At 37.3% G+C, this 17354-nt stretch overlaps 2 protein-coding genes across 15 annotated transcripts in view; one reads left to right on the forward strand and one right to left on the reverse strand.

Annotated features, from left to right (window-relative positions):
* The window catches only part of SLC10A7 (solute carrier family 10 member 7), a 143457-nt gene that overhangs the window by 94953 nt on the left and 31150 nt on the right, over nucleotides 1–17354 (forward strand). For 9 of the 14 annotated variants that reach the window (XR_009741263.1, XM_061441185.1, XM_061441199.1 and 6 more), the window contains one exon: nucleotides 7980–8063. The exons of 2 other annotated variants lie outside the window; for them this stretch is intronic. Coding sequence is in view for 8 of the 12 variants with exons in the window: in XM_061441185.1 (XP_061297169.1) it covers nucleotides 7980–8063 (84 nt within the window). In the remaining 4 variants the exon portion in view is untranslated. Of the gene's footprint in view, nucleotides 1–7979; nucleotides 8064–17354 lie in introns of those variants that run through there. 3 more of the 14 variants (XR_009741267.1, XR_009741266.1, XR_009741260.1) reach the window with 2 other exon arrangements.
* Nucleotides 15578–17354, reverse strand: part of LSM6 (LSM6 homolog, U6 small nuclear RNA and mRNA degradation associated) — a 64473-nt gene continuing 62696 nt past the window's right edge. The window contains exon 5 of the mRNA XM_061441294.1: nucleotides 15578–15591. Coding sequence (XP_061297278.1) covers nucleotides 15590–15591 — 2 coding nt within the window. The 3' untranslated portion in view covers nucleotides 15578–15589. The remainder of the gene's footprint in view (nucleotides 15592–17354) is intronic.

The following is a 17354-nucleotide window of genomic DNA, read 5'->3' on the forward strand; positions in this document are numbered from 1 at the left end:
TTACTTACAGCCAGTATTTGGTGTGTTAGTGTTCATTGGCTGGGGGGGGTCTTGTTTCATTGTACTTTATGGTATTAACTTGTAATACAATAGACTCATTGATCATGAAACTGATCTGGCTTGCGTTCCCAGTGTGGTCACCACCTCTATACTTTGGGAGGTATATAATAGAAATGTTTAGCAATTACACATCTTTTTTCCCCTCCTCGGGTGGCCAGCCTGTGAAGGGGACATTCCCTTACCTTCCCAGCCCCCCTACCAGATCATTTACAGCATCATTTGAGAGTTCTGAAGGTTTTGAATGGCCTTCGGGTACCCTTGAGACCTACCTGCTAATTGTGGTGGGGATCACAAAATCTGGGTGATATAACAATGCTTAAATAACAAGGAAAACTTTTCAGGTCAGTATTTGAAATAAGCTGTCTCCCAGAAAGGCCATCAGAATGTGTCACAGTGAATGCAAACACTACCTGTACTTCATTCTAAGATGACCAAACCCCATTGTTCTGGTAGGATTATAAAGCCACGAGCTATTAGTCAGGCTGGGTGTCTGAAATACAGACACTTGCCAAGTAAGCTGATTACTCAGTTGAGAGATCTTTTGAAAGCTTTCACGTGCAGGAGCTGGACAATATTGTACTGATCCAAAATGGATGACAGGCCAATTGGGAAAGCATTGTTCAGGTAAACAGAGCCATGCTTTTGGACAGCTAAGCCCACGGCTATTTTTGTGGTGAGGTTAGTGAGAGAGCAGCAGCAGCAAGGTACTTTACTGGAGCCCTTGTGTACTGCTAAATGTGATCCTGCTTCCTTTCTGTTAGTTCAGGATTTCTTTTTCAATCATTAGTCTTTAGTCAGGGCCTTGTTCCTTATAGTTCATGTTAGAAGAAAAGGGAGAAGACCAGGTTTTATCTTCATACTCTATAAAGGTATGGGTATTCATCAGCATACAACAAAAATGCTTTAACAGATGGATAGTGGTGCTTCAAGTCCCCTGTCAGGAAGTCTTGGTGCTTGAGGATTTGGTAGCATAAATGATAGGGAGTAGTGCAGATTGCCAAGTGAGGAACGTGGCTTTGTGAAGAGCAGGGGAATAGGCTGAAGCACTTCAACAATTTCAGCAGATGTATACATTGTCTTTCATGTTTATCTTACTAATTGCATTATATGTAAGCCAGCACACTGGAAATGAGGGCATGCGAGAAGTTAGTCTGAAACAATTTGTAAGTGGCATACAAGTGGCACGCTGTTTGTGGTAGAGATGCCTAAGCAGCATATGTACTGTACACAAATATAGCAGTGTATACTAAACTGGGATAAATAGTACTGTGAGAGTGACTGTAACATTATCAACTACTGCTTCAGTAAAGCTGTGTGGGAAGATCCTTATTTTACTATAACAAATTGTAATTCATCTGGTGTAGCTGTGTTTACACAAGAACTGCTTTGACCATATTGTGTATATCAATGCACACTAGCAAAGTTTTCTTGATATACCTGGGACGATAGACTTACTGTAGGTTGAAAAAGATAACTACTCTAAAAAAAAAAAACCTGGGGTTTATTATTCTTGCACTGAATTTGTTGCTATCCTCTTCCCTCCTATATGAAACCTGTTTCTTCTATAGGCATTCATCCAGAGACTTGTGCCTTTGTTTCTAAGTGACTGAAACTTCAGCTTTTTAAACTTTTGCTCACTGGCAACTTTCACCCTGCTGTACCTCACTGAGTTTTGTTGCTTTACATAGCCCAAAGGGATATATTCTTTAGAAATTGAAATGTTAAGGAATGATCTGCATACCTTTTTAAGCAAAGTAAAGATCTTTCCTTTGGCGACTTTATGGGCAGGTAACATGATATTCTGTCCCCTGAGTTGCAGTTTTCACTGCTGCTTCTCAAAAGGGATGGTAAAATTTTGTGTGCAAGAACAGGAAGCAAAGTGGGTGCCTCTGTTCTTCCTAGCAGCACTGGAGACACTTGTACGAGAAATGTGTAAAATGCACATTAATTGTTGTGCAGTGAGTAATTTAGTCACGCAACTTAGCCTTAAGGCTTAGTTAACAAAGATTTGGACTTTTCAAGTTTCAAGATAAAAGCCGCATTTACCTCAAAAGTAGCTGGGCTGGGCTTCTGAACACCTTTCAGGGACCTTTGAAGCCAATGCCAATTTCAGTTTCTGAGTTTGGTACTCACGAGCACTAGCACTTCCAGGGTCATACTATGGTAGTCTGAATGCTATATTGTATTAGTGATCCTATTTGTTATCTCCCGGTGCACAGAGCATGAAATACCCTTAGTGCTACCAGAAATAAAATATGTTCCTGTCCATTAGTTTGGTTTTGTTATATAGCTTAACTTGCAGTAGCAGTTATGGTTTAAATTTTGCCCTATGTGCACCAGAGGATATAATGTTCTGAACTGCCTTTTCTGTTCATAATTGCCTAGTAATGTAAATATAAATTGTTTAAATAATATTGATAAAGGCATGTTGAAGCTTATTATAAATAATGCATTTAATGCAAATAATTTATCATCTTGAATGGAGTTGAACATAAGATTGTCAGTTACATTTCTGAAAAGTGCTTTTCTACTATGAAGCACCAGGTGTAATCTTACTCAAAAGAAGCATTCTAAAAGGTTCTGATGGATTTAACGAAACCTTAAATACTGTGCACATAATCACTAGACTCTATCCTTGAGAGGATTCACATCGAGACTTTAAAGAATAGCTGCCTTCACCACAGATTCCTCTGATTAACATTTTACTTAGGAAGCTATTGAATCTGTCTTCCAAATTCATTAATCGGCAGTATCATCATCCTCGTGTTAACCCTTATTATTAACAGTTAATATGTTACATTCTCAGCAAAGATGTTATAAATGGGCAGTGTCCCATAAACTGTGTGTAATTGATTACAGTTCATATATGGGGTGAGCAGGAGTGTTGAAACAAAGTGCTGTAAGATACATCGGTTTCAAGTTAACTCAGGGTTATGCTGTTCACATTTCTTTGCACCGTTCTGCAGTGTTTCATTAGTGATGGTTAGGAGGCTGTGTACCAAAGCATTCAGAGGAGGATGCTGTCCATCTTCCTCGTCTAGTCATGTACTTAGCTGAAACCGAAGGTAATTGATCATGAAATTTTTTTTAAAGTAGAGACTTAAGCTTTATTTTCTCAAACGCATTTGGGGTGAGCAGGAAGAGAGAGAGCCGCATCAACAATAAATTGAAATGTAGACTAAATTTTGCTTTTGGAAATGACTATATTATTATCAATAAATAATGACTACAAATAGGTTAAATAATGCCTAAGGAAGTTAGTCACTTGGGTGTGACTGTCCATCTTTGCTTATATGACTTGTTCTCCATGTTCAGTTTAGTTATTTCCTTTAGTAATTGTATTAACATTTTGTGTTTTGTAGTAACAGGTTATGATTTGAATTCTTAAGTATGGTGCATTTGGGCACATTTGCATTACTAAAAGACAGTTAAACGAAAGATGTCGTCATACTGTGAAGATAATAGTTCTCTGAGCTCTTTAATAACCTTGATGTCAGCACCTTTTTATGATGTTTCATCTGAAATACACAACTTCAGGAGCACTGCACTGTGAAACACTTGTAGCTGTATCATCTCACTTATATGTCCTTAGATTGTTATGAAAACCAGAAATATATATGAACATAGATTTCTTTTCATTGATGCCTCAACAAGGTCATGTCACTTGGATTTGCCCTGGAAGCAGAATGAGCACAGACATTTAAGACCATGTAAGAGGATAATGCAGAGTGACCTTTTTTGTGTGAACAGACCACACAAACTTATGATTTTGTTGATTACATCCAGTATCAAAATACAAGAAGTCAGTCATCAGCACACCTGTTGGAACCAAATGTAATGCTGTGTTTTCTATGGCACAGTATCCCAGCCTTGCCACCTTCTTGGTATTGCCCTTGCTGCTGAGGCTCAGTGCCTGACCGATATAGTCTTATCAGTAGGAGGAAGTACAGCTGGTTCGCTATCAAAGTAACATAAGTCAAGGTCTGCGAATCTATGTAACTTTATTGAAAGCCATCAATGTTATAGATAAGTATTTTACACTTTTATGTACTTTACATTCTTTAGAAGCATGCCTGCAAAAGAGTTAACGTGGAACGTTAAAGACCCAATGCAAAATTCATGTGTATTTTTAAAAATACGCTTGTCAAAATCCTCCATGGAACCATCAGACATCGCTCCCAAATTTGCTCTTTTACCAAGGATGACTATTGTGATGTTTGTGTCAAAATGGAATCTTCTATGGCTTTATCAGTTTGCTTCTTTTCTTGATTTATTCGGTCATGTTTTGTTTTCTGGTACCCTGGTACCCTCTCAAATTTCTTAATTTTATAGTAGGTATTTTTATGGTGGCATTGTAGTGATGCCGTAAGTACTGGAAAGGAGCACTGCTGAAAGAGCTCAGGAGAAGGAAAATCTGTGCAAGTATCACAGAAAAAAAGTGAAATAAAATTACTTGTGACTAAGGACATGAATGAAACCAGAAGTTGATTGAAATACTGCAGTTAAAATCTTCCCATATAGTCACAATCCTTAAATTAAAACATCATTTAAAAGATTATTTCTCAATTTTTTGCCAAGTCTTCTCCAATTCCATGTATTTCAGGTAAATCCTTTTATTAAAAGGAACTGTAATACTTTTTTTTTTTTTTTTAACAGGATTTCTACACACTATGCATTGTTCTTCCTCTCTAGCACTTGGTACATGAGAGTCTGTTGATAAGGAAGTTGCACTAATGGATTTCACTAGTATGTGACAAGAGGCTGATTACTGTGAGGGGAGAAAGCAGCATAGCAAATTAGCTATTAATAGATCAACTCCTTCATGGGGAATATTTGAAGTGCATCGTTATTCCTGCCTAGTTATTTACCTCACCATTTCCTTTCTCTTTAATCATTAGGAAGACAAAATTCTCTGATCCAAACCCTTTACAATTAACTAGAACTTTTTAATGATTGCTATGAAATTTGTACTTGATAATTTTATTTTCAAATTCACCTTTTACTGTATCCAGTATACTTGGATACAAATTGTATTGGATACAAATTGAATACGATAGCAGTTAGAGAATAACAAGAGGGTTCTCCCTCTTCCTGGCACAAAATACCTTAAATTTGCCTAGGTAGAATTTAATGTTCCGGTGGAAGACTTTCTTTTCTACTTGGTTATGCTCTTGAAATTTTCATCTATACAATGCTAGAGGAGCCTTTTAAGTACACATCCTGCTTCTACATGGCAGAAGCTAACTACACGTCTTTATAGGATCATGGAACCAGGATACCATGAGGGTCCTGTCCTGAGTCACCTGTCTGCCTTTTTTCCCTTCTGTGCAATTCACCTCAAAACTGAACATGACCCAGATTATTTTTACACCTATAAATCAGCAGTTTGATTCTATGATGTCTTTCCACTGTTTCTTGCAGTAATTCTGTTTGTTTGCCTGTGAAGAAAGGTTCATTTCTAGGCATGGAAATTATTATAGCAAGGAGGGCAGCCAGATATAATCAGACATTTTAGCATAATGCTAATTTTGGTGCAATGCAGATCATCTAGGTGGTTTAAAAAAACAAAATAAATTATTTTATGACAGCAAATGGAGCACAGAACTTAGCTTGATCCAACTAAAACCTGAGTAAAATCATGTTTATTCATTCAGGCAGAATAGTTGCACTTATATATGTGTAGGTAGGTTTGAGTAACATTTATATCAAGCTATTTGTTTCCTCTGTTCCTCAGTTCTCACTTCTCTCTCAAAGTGGATGTGACAAACATAGCCAAAGGAAGTTTGGAACCCAGGCAATGTCTGAGAGTGTATGGGACATTTTAGTTTGTGATCCTGATTGTTTGCATACTACAATTGTTGAGGCAGTCCTGGTCAAATTAGCATTCATTATCTTTAGCCTTTGTGATTCTTCATGGTTAACCACTGTATTTCCAGAGTTAAAGTTTTTTTATTCTGTGTGATTGAGAAGTGCCTGCCTTCTCTTTTCTTCAGCTGTTATCTTCTGTGTCTTTCTCTGTGAATAGATTTAAAATAAGGCCATGCAAGAGTTTATACATGTTGTGTAATTTACAGATTCTGATAAATACCGTTCCCCTGAAGTTATAGTCATAATATACAGAAGGGAAACAAAGTTTAGAAGTCTTTTTGAAGAAGTAATGTCAGTATCATAGATGGGACAGGCAAGTCTAATGCCATAGCAGTGTACGAAGGACAGGCAGAGTCTAGCTTACACACTGCTTCCAACTTCTATTCCCAGGTGTGTTACAGCAGTGTTAGGACCTCGGACTCAAGGGAAAACAGCTAGCTCCATATTAATGAATCATTTATTTATTTATTCATTTTGGACTGATAATGTGGATTTCTGTTTTGTTTAAAATCTAGTCAGGATGAGGTGGTTACCTGAAATGTGTGCCTTTGGTGGTCCAGGTAATAGTGAGATGAGCCTGAAAGGGTGGGGTGAAGTTGACAAAGTGAAGAACCATATGCTGATATCCTGGTAGAGAAGATTGTTTCTTTGAATAAAATAATTTTACTTTTCCTTAGTAAATTGGTTTAGCATCCCAGCACAGTACCTGTAATCAGCTTCTAATTATGTGAAACTAAATAAAAACAAAGAAAAAACCCACCCCAAAACCCCCACACCCAAGCCAAAACATATCCTCATATATACCAAATGCTTGAAGACTGTATTTAAGTAATATTTAAAAAAGCTGGCAAGACTGTTGCTGTTTGAATGGCTGCCTTTTTCAGCAGTGTACAGTATTGCTGAACAGTTTTTCAGTTCCTGACTTAGAAGCTGATTATATGTCCACTGAGCATAAAGCTTTTAAGTAGTGAGAGAAGTCCAATCACGGTCTTTATAAAAATGAACAAGAGCCACTGCCAAAGTGTCATAGTTTTGTGAAGCTATGCAGAGGGGCCTGACATGTGGACTGCTTGGTTAGATTCACTCCTCTGTGACCCAGACAGATTTTAAAGTTTAAAAATCTTCACTTTCATTTGAAAAAGCTTCGTTGAATACACAGTAAGTAATGCTTTTAGCTCCTCAGCACGTAGCAAAATATAAGTCCAAATAGAGTTTGAAAAACTATGAACCTTTTAAAATTTCAGAAGCTCCTTATAAGATAGAGTTTTCTGCTCCACTTTCTGCAAGGAACCATGCAGATTCCTTGCCTTGTGTCTCTTGGGAACAGAGTAGCTGCACTGCCTGACTTCAGGTACTCATGTGGGTGATCTGAGTCTTCCCCTGCAAGCCTTTACTTCTCCCTCTTGACTTCATGGGGAATTTAGGCTTCTTAATCTCAGTGCTCTCATTTGCACCCTTCTTACAGATCAAAAGTCTCAGTGATGACATCATCTTCAGGTCCCCTCTAACTGTCTTCTGTCCCCACATTGCTAAAATTGGAGGTGATGGGGATGAGATACTGTAATTTATTAAATATTTTTACCTTAATTGAAGTAAAACATGTGAATGTCTTCACTATTTTTTTAATTATTTATTGAAATAGCTACATGAATTTTTGTTGCTTGATATTTGTATAAATGGTAAGGTTAGTTGAGCTTGCTGGTTAGTTAGAAAGATTCACTCCTGTCTTTTTAGACTATCAGCCTACAGATACTTACATAATTTACTTGGTATATATGTGTAGCAGGGTTTCAATTAAATGAATATTGATGGAACTATCATCTTAGGTTATAAAATAATCAACCAGAGATTGTTTTAGTTTTGTTACTATGGAATACCAAATGCTTTATTAGGACTTAAAGATGCATGCACCTGCTTCCAACTTTGTGCACATACTCCCAAGTTTTTATGTGTAAAATAAAATAAAATGTATACTAATGTCTGACATCTTTATGAAATTCACAGACACTAAGAAAAAGTGCAATATTAATGGTATATTTTTTATTTTGTAGCTTGGATCGTCCTCCTCTGTGCCTTTTACATCTATATTCTCTCAGCTGTTTATGACTGTTGTAGTCCCACTTATTATTGGACAGGTATGTCTTTTAAATATACATTCTTATTTAAAAAAATAAGATAAAGAGAGCAATCTTAAAGACAGACTGGCAACCTGATAAGCTGCCACATAGGAACAGCCTCAGGACAGTGAAGTGTAATATCAGAGAAAAGATGCTACAGTGCTCCCTGGAGCCACATTGATCTTTGTTGAGATTGAGCATCTGTCCCTCACTACTACAAACATACGCTACTGCATATCGAGAAGGGAGTTTGTGAACATAAAGTGGAAAAAATGGCAGCCCAGACTGAGAAATTCCAGCCCCATACAAATGAGCTTTGAGAATACTATATAGTCTTTTTGTCACATGCCCTTTGCCTGGATAATGAAGGAAGTTCTCCCTGTATAGTGTCTACTACTGATCATACGAATAAAATTTCTCAACATTAAAAAACATACAAGGCCTAAATAGTCAGAAGTCAAGAATCCATAAAATTAAGGCTGCTTGAGACATTTTGCATATTCTTTACAAGAAGGGTTTAATTGCACAATTGCATACTATCCTTTCTGCATGACTCCTATCACATAGGGAGTATTCATAGAATGAGAAGCTGTTCAACATTTCGTTTTATACTCATTGTTCATGTTGTAACACAAATCCTTGTTTTTCATGGGATTTGAGAGAAATCTTTCACTGAATTTAGAGACACTAGTTGCAATGTAAGATTTTCTGTGACATTTGTCTCTGTAGTATCTTTCTTTTTTTCTTTCTTTTTTTTTTTTTAACAGATGTTAGTATTTTTTTTCTCCCACATCACAGTGGGACATTTCTATATAAAGACCAAAAATTTTCAGAAGTGTCCACTAGTCTTGGACACCAAAGCACCCAAAGCATAATTCTTACATACTTGTAAGTATTCATTGTGCTCAGGGAGTATCAGTGGGATTTGTATTTCTTCCCCAAGGGGTACCATTGCTGATTCTAGCATTCAAGTTCAGCTGGAACTTTCTGAATTTTGTCAGCCTTAAGCAAACTTTGAAATGGAAAGTGTGGTTAAAATGTAGGCAAATGAGATCAGAGTCTGCAAAGGAGCGCCCTGGACAAGGTTAAAAATATCTGTTGGTGCCTGTGCTATGTAGAAGAGTCGATCAGTCTTGTATCAAACTGTAATTGCACATTTCAAAATCAGCATGTACTGTAACTTACCAAAGTCCTGGTAAAGTTTGTTTCTTACATGATCAAAAAAACCCCACTAAAGTCTAATAAGAAGATGGCCATGTTAAGCATGACAATAGCCACCAGAATCAGTACCTGCATAACCTGACTATAACTGTACAGTGTGGAAAATAAAAATTCCTGTGTCCCTACAAGCTGCTAAATTGCTCACATGCTTAGAGTTAAATGTCTAAGAATGTCCTTATTAATTAAGGTCACAAAGGGTTGCTAATGAACTACCTGTGTACCACATTCTTACCTTGTCAAAATTAAATTAAATCTCCACCAAAAGTGGACAAGCAAAAGTCCTTGAATCTTCTCGTCCTGAAAGGTTCAAAAACTGGAAGCTATTAATTGGAAGCCTTAGTTAGAAATTTGTAAGAAACAAACAGCATGACAGCAGATCTAGTAATAAAGTAACCTATAGTGATGGAGTATCAGCAATACGTAGTGCAGTGTACCAAGTCTGAAGATAACGGTAGATTGCTAGGCAAAGTGATTGCAAAATTTCAAGAGAGTTTTCATCTCTGTCTATATATAATGGCATGTTACATTGGAAAGACGTTCCAAGAAATTGCTATGTGAGCTAACTGGTGGAGGTGCATTTTTTTTTGGCGCACCAAATAAGAAGGCTAACATGAATTGAGCAGTAAGTGTATGAAATAAGTGTTCTGAATGATTGTAAGTTCAAATCAGAACTTTGATGAGACCTAACTGAGAACAGATGTGATAAAGACTGAAAGAAAAAAAAAAGATTCTTAAATCTTTTAAAACTCTGTAACTTGATCACATATTTACTGAAGAGTTTGTTTTTTATATATACACTTTAACAAGAAATGGAATTATTCTCCTTTAAAAGTGTTTGAAACAGTTTCTGAAAATGAACAGTCAACAGAAATAGCTCACATTCCTCTAAGCATGAAGATTTTGTTTCTAAAATTATTGCACATGATTGTATCTGTTTAGAGGATATGGGAGAGAGGAAATACTGAGGAAGCTACAGATCAAAAATTCCAAGGGTAGATTGCATTGATTGTCTTGATAAAGTAGAACTGTACAAAGGTAAACCAACTTGCCTAGATAGGAGTAGAAGCCTTTTTTGAAGGTGGATATAAAAAAATAATGTGCAGTAATCATGGAAAATCAATAAGCAAGAAAAGAACTGACACCAAGAGATAAAGAGATAGGTCTGCTTGCCCTTTATCCGGAGGTGGCATGAATCTGTTCTGATTAAATGGGAAGTTTTGCATTTGGTTTGTAGACCACCGCTGACTCATTAGTGAACTGTTGTACATGCAGCACAGCAATGTTAGACTGCTTTTTGAATCACAAGTTGCTCGCTTTGGGATTCCAGATGCATTAAGAGTTAATGGCCCACAATTCATGAATGACAGTTCCAGCGATTACATCTAATTTATCTTTTCATGCCCACAAAGTTGATTCCTTACATGCAGTCATACTGTTCAGCAGAAAAGTCAGTGGAGGAATGCCTGGGATGGTTACCTGGTAGCAAAGAGCTTGACTGGGAGAAAGAAACCTTTGTGACTGGAACTTGCCTGCTTGGAGGATTGCTTCTATTCAGCCTTCCTAACTCAGCTGTGATCAACAGAGGCTTTATGGTCTATCCACATCAGTGCTAACCGGAGAAGGCTGCTTAAAGGAAGCATTCTCCAAGGGCTTTATTTTCCTTTAAAAAAAATCTCACCTCTGGGAAAACCTGTGTTGCCTAAATGCTCATTTCCTGAGCAGGCTGCAGACCTGGCTGTTTCAGCAGCCCCTGGGGTATAAGCAAAAGCAGATGAGAAGGTGCTTTTAGATTTGTTTTGTTTGGGGTTTTTTGCTTGCTTTGTGGCAAAATGTTTAGAGTTTTGGTTGCTTGGCTGACTTGTCAGAATTTTTAATGATGTCTGGGAGAAAGAAGTCACAGTACTGTAATTGATGCTTATTTTCTACTCTTTCTTGAATATTTTTTTCAGTGTGGCAAGAGTGCCGTTGACAGGAGTCAAAGACCGTTTTCTAGCTGCTAACAGTGAAATGCATAAGAGGCTGCAGTTACCAGGCTCTGTTCAGGTGGTGGCTGCCATTTGTTAGGTAAAGAAAGGACTGTTAGAGGATGATGAAGGTATTATTTTACCAGAAAGGCACTGAGTCCAGCAGATAGTTACTGATAGGTGGCTTTCAATAAGGAGAATTGATCTGTTCTTCAGAGATGTGCAGGTTGTGGAAAGCTAAAAACCAGTGTGACCTGCATCCTCTCTGTCTACAGATGTGTTTTGCTAATTGACAGTATGATGTTACTCAAATCAGTATTGCTAGTATAATACTGCATTTGTATTTATAGAGCAACAAGACCTCTCTGACAAGAGCTCTTGAAGAGAGACATAATCTATAATATTTTATAAAGATCTAATGCATAAGCCTTGAAGATCTGTAGTGTGTAAGAGCTTGTTATTTGTGCACCACTCTTGTATACCTCTAAGGGGAATCTGAGAATACTTGTTATATGAAAAACATAGTAGCAGATATTTCATAGAAAAGATTTTTGAATTTGCTCTGGCAGCTTGAAGGTCTGATTATTTATTCTTAGGTAGCAGAGTTCTGATGAAGATTGCTGCTCCCAGGCTGTTGTGATTTTGATAAAATAATTGTTTCCTTGTCTTTAGATGTTTGGAATACTTTTAGCCAGCAAAATGTAAGGTTTTGAGAAACATCCAAGCAGTTTCTTCATGACCAGTTGTGAGACTTGGGTGAAGACTGTTGTTCCTTTGCTAATTTTTTTCTTCGTAAGTGACAGATAACAGGAACGGTGAAAACCACTGCAGTATTTCTTTTTCCCCTTTTTGCAGACTTGCTCCATTCCAAACACCTAAGTGCTTATGACAGACTTTTATTTTATGTTTTATATTAAAGAGCGATTTATGATTAAATGTTAATGAAATAGAATTTTCACTGTGCTTTCATTATATTCTACTAGTTTGAACATTTTTCAAAGCAGCACACCAAAACCCACTGTTTTCTATGAATAAATAATAAAAAGCTTGTCTGTACATTATCATTCATGCATTCTCTAGTTGCCCCATTGGTAATTTGTCTGCCAGCATAAAGTGGGCACTTCACATTAAACAGACCTTAACTAAAGCTAAAATTAATGTTATGATTCTAAGTAGTTCTTCTTCCCAAATCTGTAAAATGAAGCCAGTTGTACAGAAGTCCTTGCTGAATCTAGTCATACCAAAAAAAATCTTGATATCCTACAAGTAAAGGATTTTAAGTGCCTTCTGCATCATTGCCCAAAATGTTCCAGAGGAACCCTGTCAGCATTTGGGAGGTGTGCTTATAAACACAACTCTAAAAGGGTGCTACATTGCAATACAAGTTGTCAGTGACATTGAAACTCAGAAGCTTAGCAGTGTATTTATTTTTAAAGAATAAGAAATTGAAAGGGAAAGGTAGGTAGCAGTTACTAGGGAGTAGAAGGTACTATTCCCCTAAGCCTAATGTTTGCTTATAGTGGGTGGGTGGAAGAAACAATAGCTAAAGAAACTGTTATAAAAAGGGAACAGTGTCAAATCCTTTTGTTCTTGTAACTTAAATCCACAGGGAAGTAGCCCTACTTTCTCTTCAAAGTCCATGGAAACTGTGGGGAGGAGGAGTGGTACCCTGGGAGATGAGTGATTCTGGAAGCTTGTTGCAGAAAACAAAGATGGCAGCTAAACAGCCTTCAGACCAGTTTGTTCCCTTCTGATGCCTGCCAACTCAAACAGGGAACAGAACCTAGTCTCCACAGAAACACAAAACATGAAGAAAACATGTACTGCTGCTAAGGGCTCCCTTCACATTTTTGCCATGTTGCACCTGTTTGTAAGGTTTTAAAGCAACAGTTGTAAATTACCCCACAATATGAAAGTTAATTTTGAAAATGGCCTCGTGGGTTTTGTGAAGCTTGCATTGAGGGCTTATATGTGTCAGAAGCTTCCTCCTGGGAGTAAAGTGACTGACATAATGGAGTAAGATAGCTTATAGGGGAGTTTGATAAGCTGAATAAAGAAAACAAGATGCTTGTAAAAAAAAGATTTTTTTTTTTAACCCCAGATTGCAAAAATGGCTTTTTTTTCCATGCTGTCTTCAGAAAAGAAATATCGGATTGCACACATCATAGAATAAGGGTAGATTTGACATTTGTTCATGCCCTAGAAGCTCTAGGGAGGTGGGTGAACTTAGGACAGTCTGGGACTTTGTAACAGCATACAGGAGCAAGTGAGAATGCATGCCTCCACAAAGGTAGGGTCCTATGAAAATAACAGGACAGGGTCTGGCTGAAGTGATATGAGCTCTGCTTTGGAAAAGGGTGTTGTGCATTTGAACCATGATGCAGACCTTGGATATTCAGAGGGTGGCTATGCTGCAGAAATCTGTGAAGGATGTTCTATCTTATTTATGTCATTCCTACAACCCACATAATCTCCCTTCCCTTCCAGTATCTGATCCTTTCTACTGGTTTTCACAGTTGCTGTCATCTTAATTTATTTTGTTTTTCCACTTTTTCCCCTTTTCAAGTCTTCCAGGCTTCACCAAAGGAGTTGCCAATATTTGATGCAGTTGTCTGTCTTGGTTTGCCACCACTGCATAATAAGAGATATTGAGAAGATATTAAACTGTTGCAAATATCTAGCCCCACTCGAAGCTTTTCAGGAGAAAATTTTGCATTACAGAGTTCATTGCAAAGGTCTGTTGCTATAAGTAGTAATATTAGTAAAGAATGAATTAGGTATCTTACCTTAAAAGACAAATGAAATAAGGTAACTGCTGCATTTAGGTATAGTGATTATCCAGCATAGTTTTATCTTGTTTCCTTGTGTGCTTCAACATTTGTTTTTTCATTGAAATGGTAAACCCCAGGTGTTTTTCCCAGGTGTTCAGAAGTACATACCAATACATATTAAACAGGAGGAATAGAAATGCAGTAAAAACATTGTAAATTGTGTTAAAAATTCTGTCAATCCACAAGGCTTTATAGAATAAGGAAAAATGGACTTTATGTAATGATGTAAATAGCAAGAGATATTCCTGTGTGTGTAACAGAAGCAGAAAAAGTGACTTCATAACCATTCCCCTTCCCCCTCCTTTTTTTTTTTTTTTAATCATGGGACTAAAAAAAAAAAAACTCACAAAAAAAACCCCAAAAAACATACCCAAGTTGAAGATCTAGATAGTTTTTAGGAGATGTTCCATGTTACAGATGTCAGAAATTACTCCATTCCGTATAAATGGGGGTGGGAGCTCCTTGTCCTATTTAGTTTAATTAATAATGAACATTAATGAATTACATTGTTTATTCCATTTTTTATCTTGCATGTCCAGCACTTGAGCAGACAGGTGGAAAGAGTCTGGTTGTATTTTACTGACAAATTTCTCTGGGTATGCAGCGTGACTGTTATGAAGGCACAATTAGATAAGTGAATTGTTTTTCTATAATATATAATCTGTTATTTTCCTGTATGATTTTATAACAGATGAGCATTATTTACCTGCTTTCCCAGAATAGCAGATTGTGTATCTTCGTGCAGGGGATGTTAAGTGAATTAAGCACATGAGCACTAATCCCATTTGTTTAGGGAGGCTGGTGTTTAGACAAGGAGGTTAGGGCAGGATACGGAACAGTCTGGATGCGAAATGCTGTGGATGTAACCATTCTGGTAGAAGAACTAAATTGAAATGGGGACACTACTGTTAATTCATGTGTAATTACATTCCTCTGTTGTTAAAAATTAAATCCTGGGCAAGAGGAAAGTTTGAGCCTGGAACTGCGTTTTGAAGCAAATTTGAGCTGACGCCTTTCCAAAAAACTTTGGAGATTGCCAGGACATAGTCACCAGGATGTAATTGCCCGATGGGCACATTTATGTCCTTTTATCATCTAATTTTCTGTGAGGTTATCACTATCTTTCATAGAATCATATAATGATTAGGGTTGGAAAGGACCTTAGGAACATCTAGTTCCAACAAGTTATTTATGAACTATCACCTCCTACAAGGTCTTGCTTCTCTTCTTCTCTCCACTAAACTATAGTTTGAAGAAAGGATTCACCATGCACTGTTCTTTCATGTGTAGCCTCTGGGTCCCCCATCAGGAATTCCTTGCTCTTTGGGGCTGGCATTTGAATCTCCATCAAAGTCTCACTCTTATCTCTGTCTGCAATTGCTCCTGCACAGTAATTTTTTTTTCCATTCTCAACTCTGTTACCCCAGAGGTGCTACCACCGCTGCTGATAGGCTTGGCCTGGTCAGCTGCGGGTCCATCCTACAGATGTCATTGGCTCTGTCAGACAAGGGGGAAGCTTCTGGCATCTTCTCACAGAAGACACCCCTCCAAAACCCTGCCATGCAAACCTAATACATCCCGGTTTTGCTCTTTTCCATCGGGGTGCCATTCTGATGCATCTGTTTTGGATGTCAGTCATTCATATTTCTTCCCTAGGCTGCAGTTGCAGATGTCTGATAAAAGCTTTAAAAAGTTTTTTCAAACCGTATAAAGTAAAGAGAAAAGCTAAAACTGATACTTTCACAGAAGTATCAGTTCAGACATTTTCTCAGCCTCTTGCCTATCTGGTGCTTGTCCCTCCTTTGTCCCCCATTATATTGATATGTACTTAAAAACACTGGACTTCGTTATTTTAACTGAGAGGTAGCACATCAGCATGGAGCCTGAGTCTGGCGTCCTTTATACAGGCCATAACATGCAGAAATGATTGTATTAGCTTTGACTGTGTTTGTAGACAAATGAAGCTTAATATCTCTGCCCAGGCTGCACATTACCTATGAGATTCTTTATTTAATCATTTCACTCTGCATTGCTCATCACTTTTCGACCTCTATTAGACTTCCTGTCAGAGAGTGCCAGCACCAGAGAACAACAAGGTTTGCTGGCTGGCTGTCTATGTACTTCAGTGTGTCTTTATTGTGTTTGTGTGATTTATTGTTATTTCACTACAAATCTTTGCAATTTTTTTTAAGTTAAGTTCTGTGTTAACCCTGAAAAGTTATAGAACTGGGATAAGAATTAAAAGGCTTTCAAAGCATCCTTGTCCTGAAGCAACTCTTCAGGGCATGAATAAGTAAGAAATGGATTGTTTTTCAGTCAAAGTGAATCAGCTGACACAAGCTTTCCTGTGAAAAATCTTGCTGAGTTTTTACGGATACCTGTAGGGTTATAATTCTCACTTCTGAAGTTATACAATAATTTAGATTAGCTTAAATGAGTGACCACAGGCTGACTCAACCTCTGGATTACAGATCTTCTTGAATCTTGTGAGAAGCTCAGGATGTATTGGATTCTGTGTTAGAGAGGACGTATTTTGACTCTTTTTGCAGTATACATTTAGCATGACACTGGGTTGATTAGATGATTTCCTGAAGCCAGAATTTAGTTCTTCAGGGTCCATCTGTGTAAATTTATTTTTTTAAAAATACAGTGTGCAGTAAGAAACTGCACTGATATTTAGGGTTGTTTATTCACAATAATTCCAGATTAGAGGTGAATATTTAAGGAGGATATCAGCTGATTGAAGATTTTGAGGAAATACTGCTTGCAGTTTCATTTGTAAGTCTTTTTTTCTTTCTATGTCATGATAAATATATGTATAAAGTTATTAATGTCATGTATGTTATACCTTGTACAGACACAAGGTTGTAGTTTTTTTTTTAAATAAGTACCTCCAGTATAAGTTTCACTGTGGCATAATTAACCATCACTTTTCTTTTTCAACATCTCGTTACTTTCAGTATAAATCTTGCGGACGAACCATAAATAAATAGCTGTTCTCAAGTAGTTTTTCTTTTTCCCAGTGTGACCTTAATTTAGAGGATAATAGGGCTTCTTTCAAACTTCCTTAGAAAATACTCACTTTAGAGGTGAATGACTTTGCTTTCTGCTTCTGATAATATCAGAGCCCCAAATCTGCTCAGATTAGACTAATCTGGTTTCCCACTTGATGTCTTTCACACTGCATGCTACATGTCTTCACTCAGCTTTCTTGCCTGTCTTTCATCAGTGCAGTCTCTTATTCCTATCCGATGGCTTATACAGAGGTGGCCGAAGGAGCTCCACTGAATGCT

This window comes from Pezoporus flaviventris, unplaced genomic scaffold, assembly GCF_033815535.1.
Source record: "Pezoporus flaviventris isolate CSIRO_AGI_PZ_B2104156 unplaced genomic scaffold, CSIRO_AGI_Pfla_v1 ptg000002l, whole genome shotgun sequence".
NCBI lineage: Eukaryota > Metazoa > Chordata > Aves > Psittaciformes > Psittacidae > Pezoporus > Pezoporus flaviventris.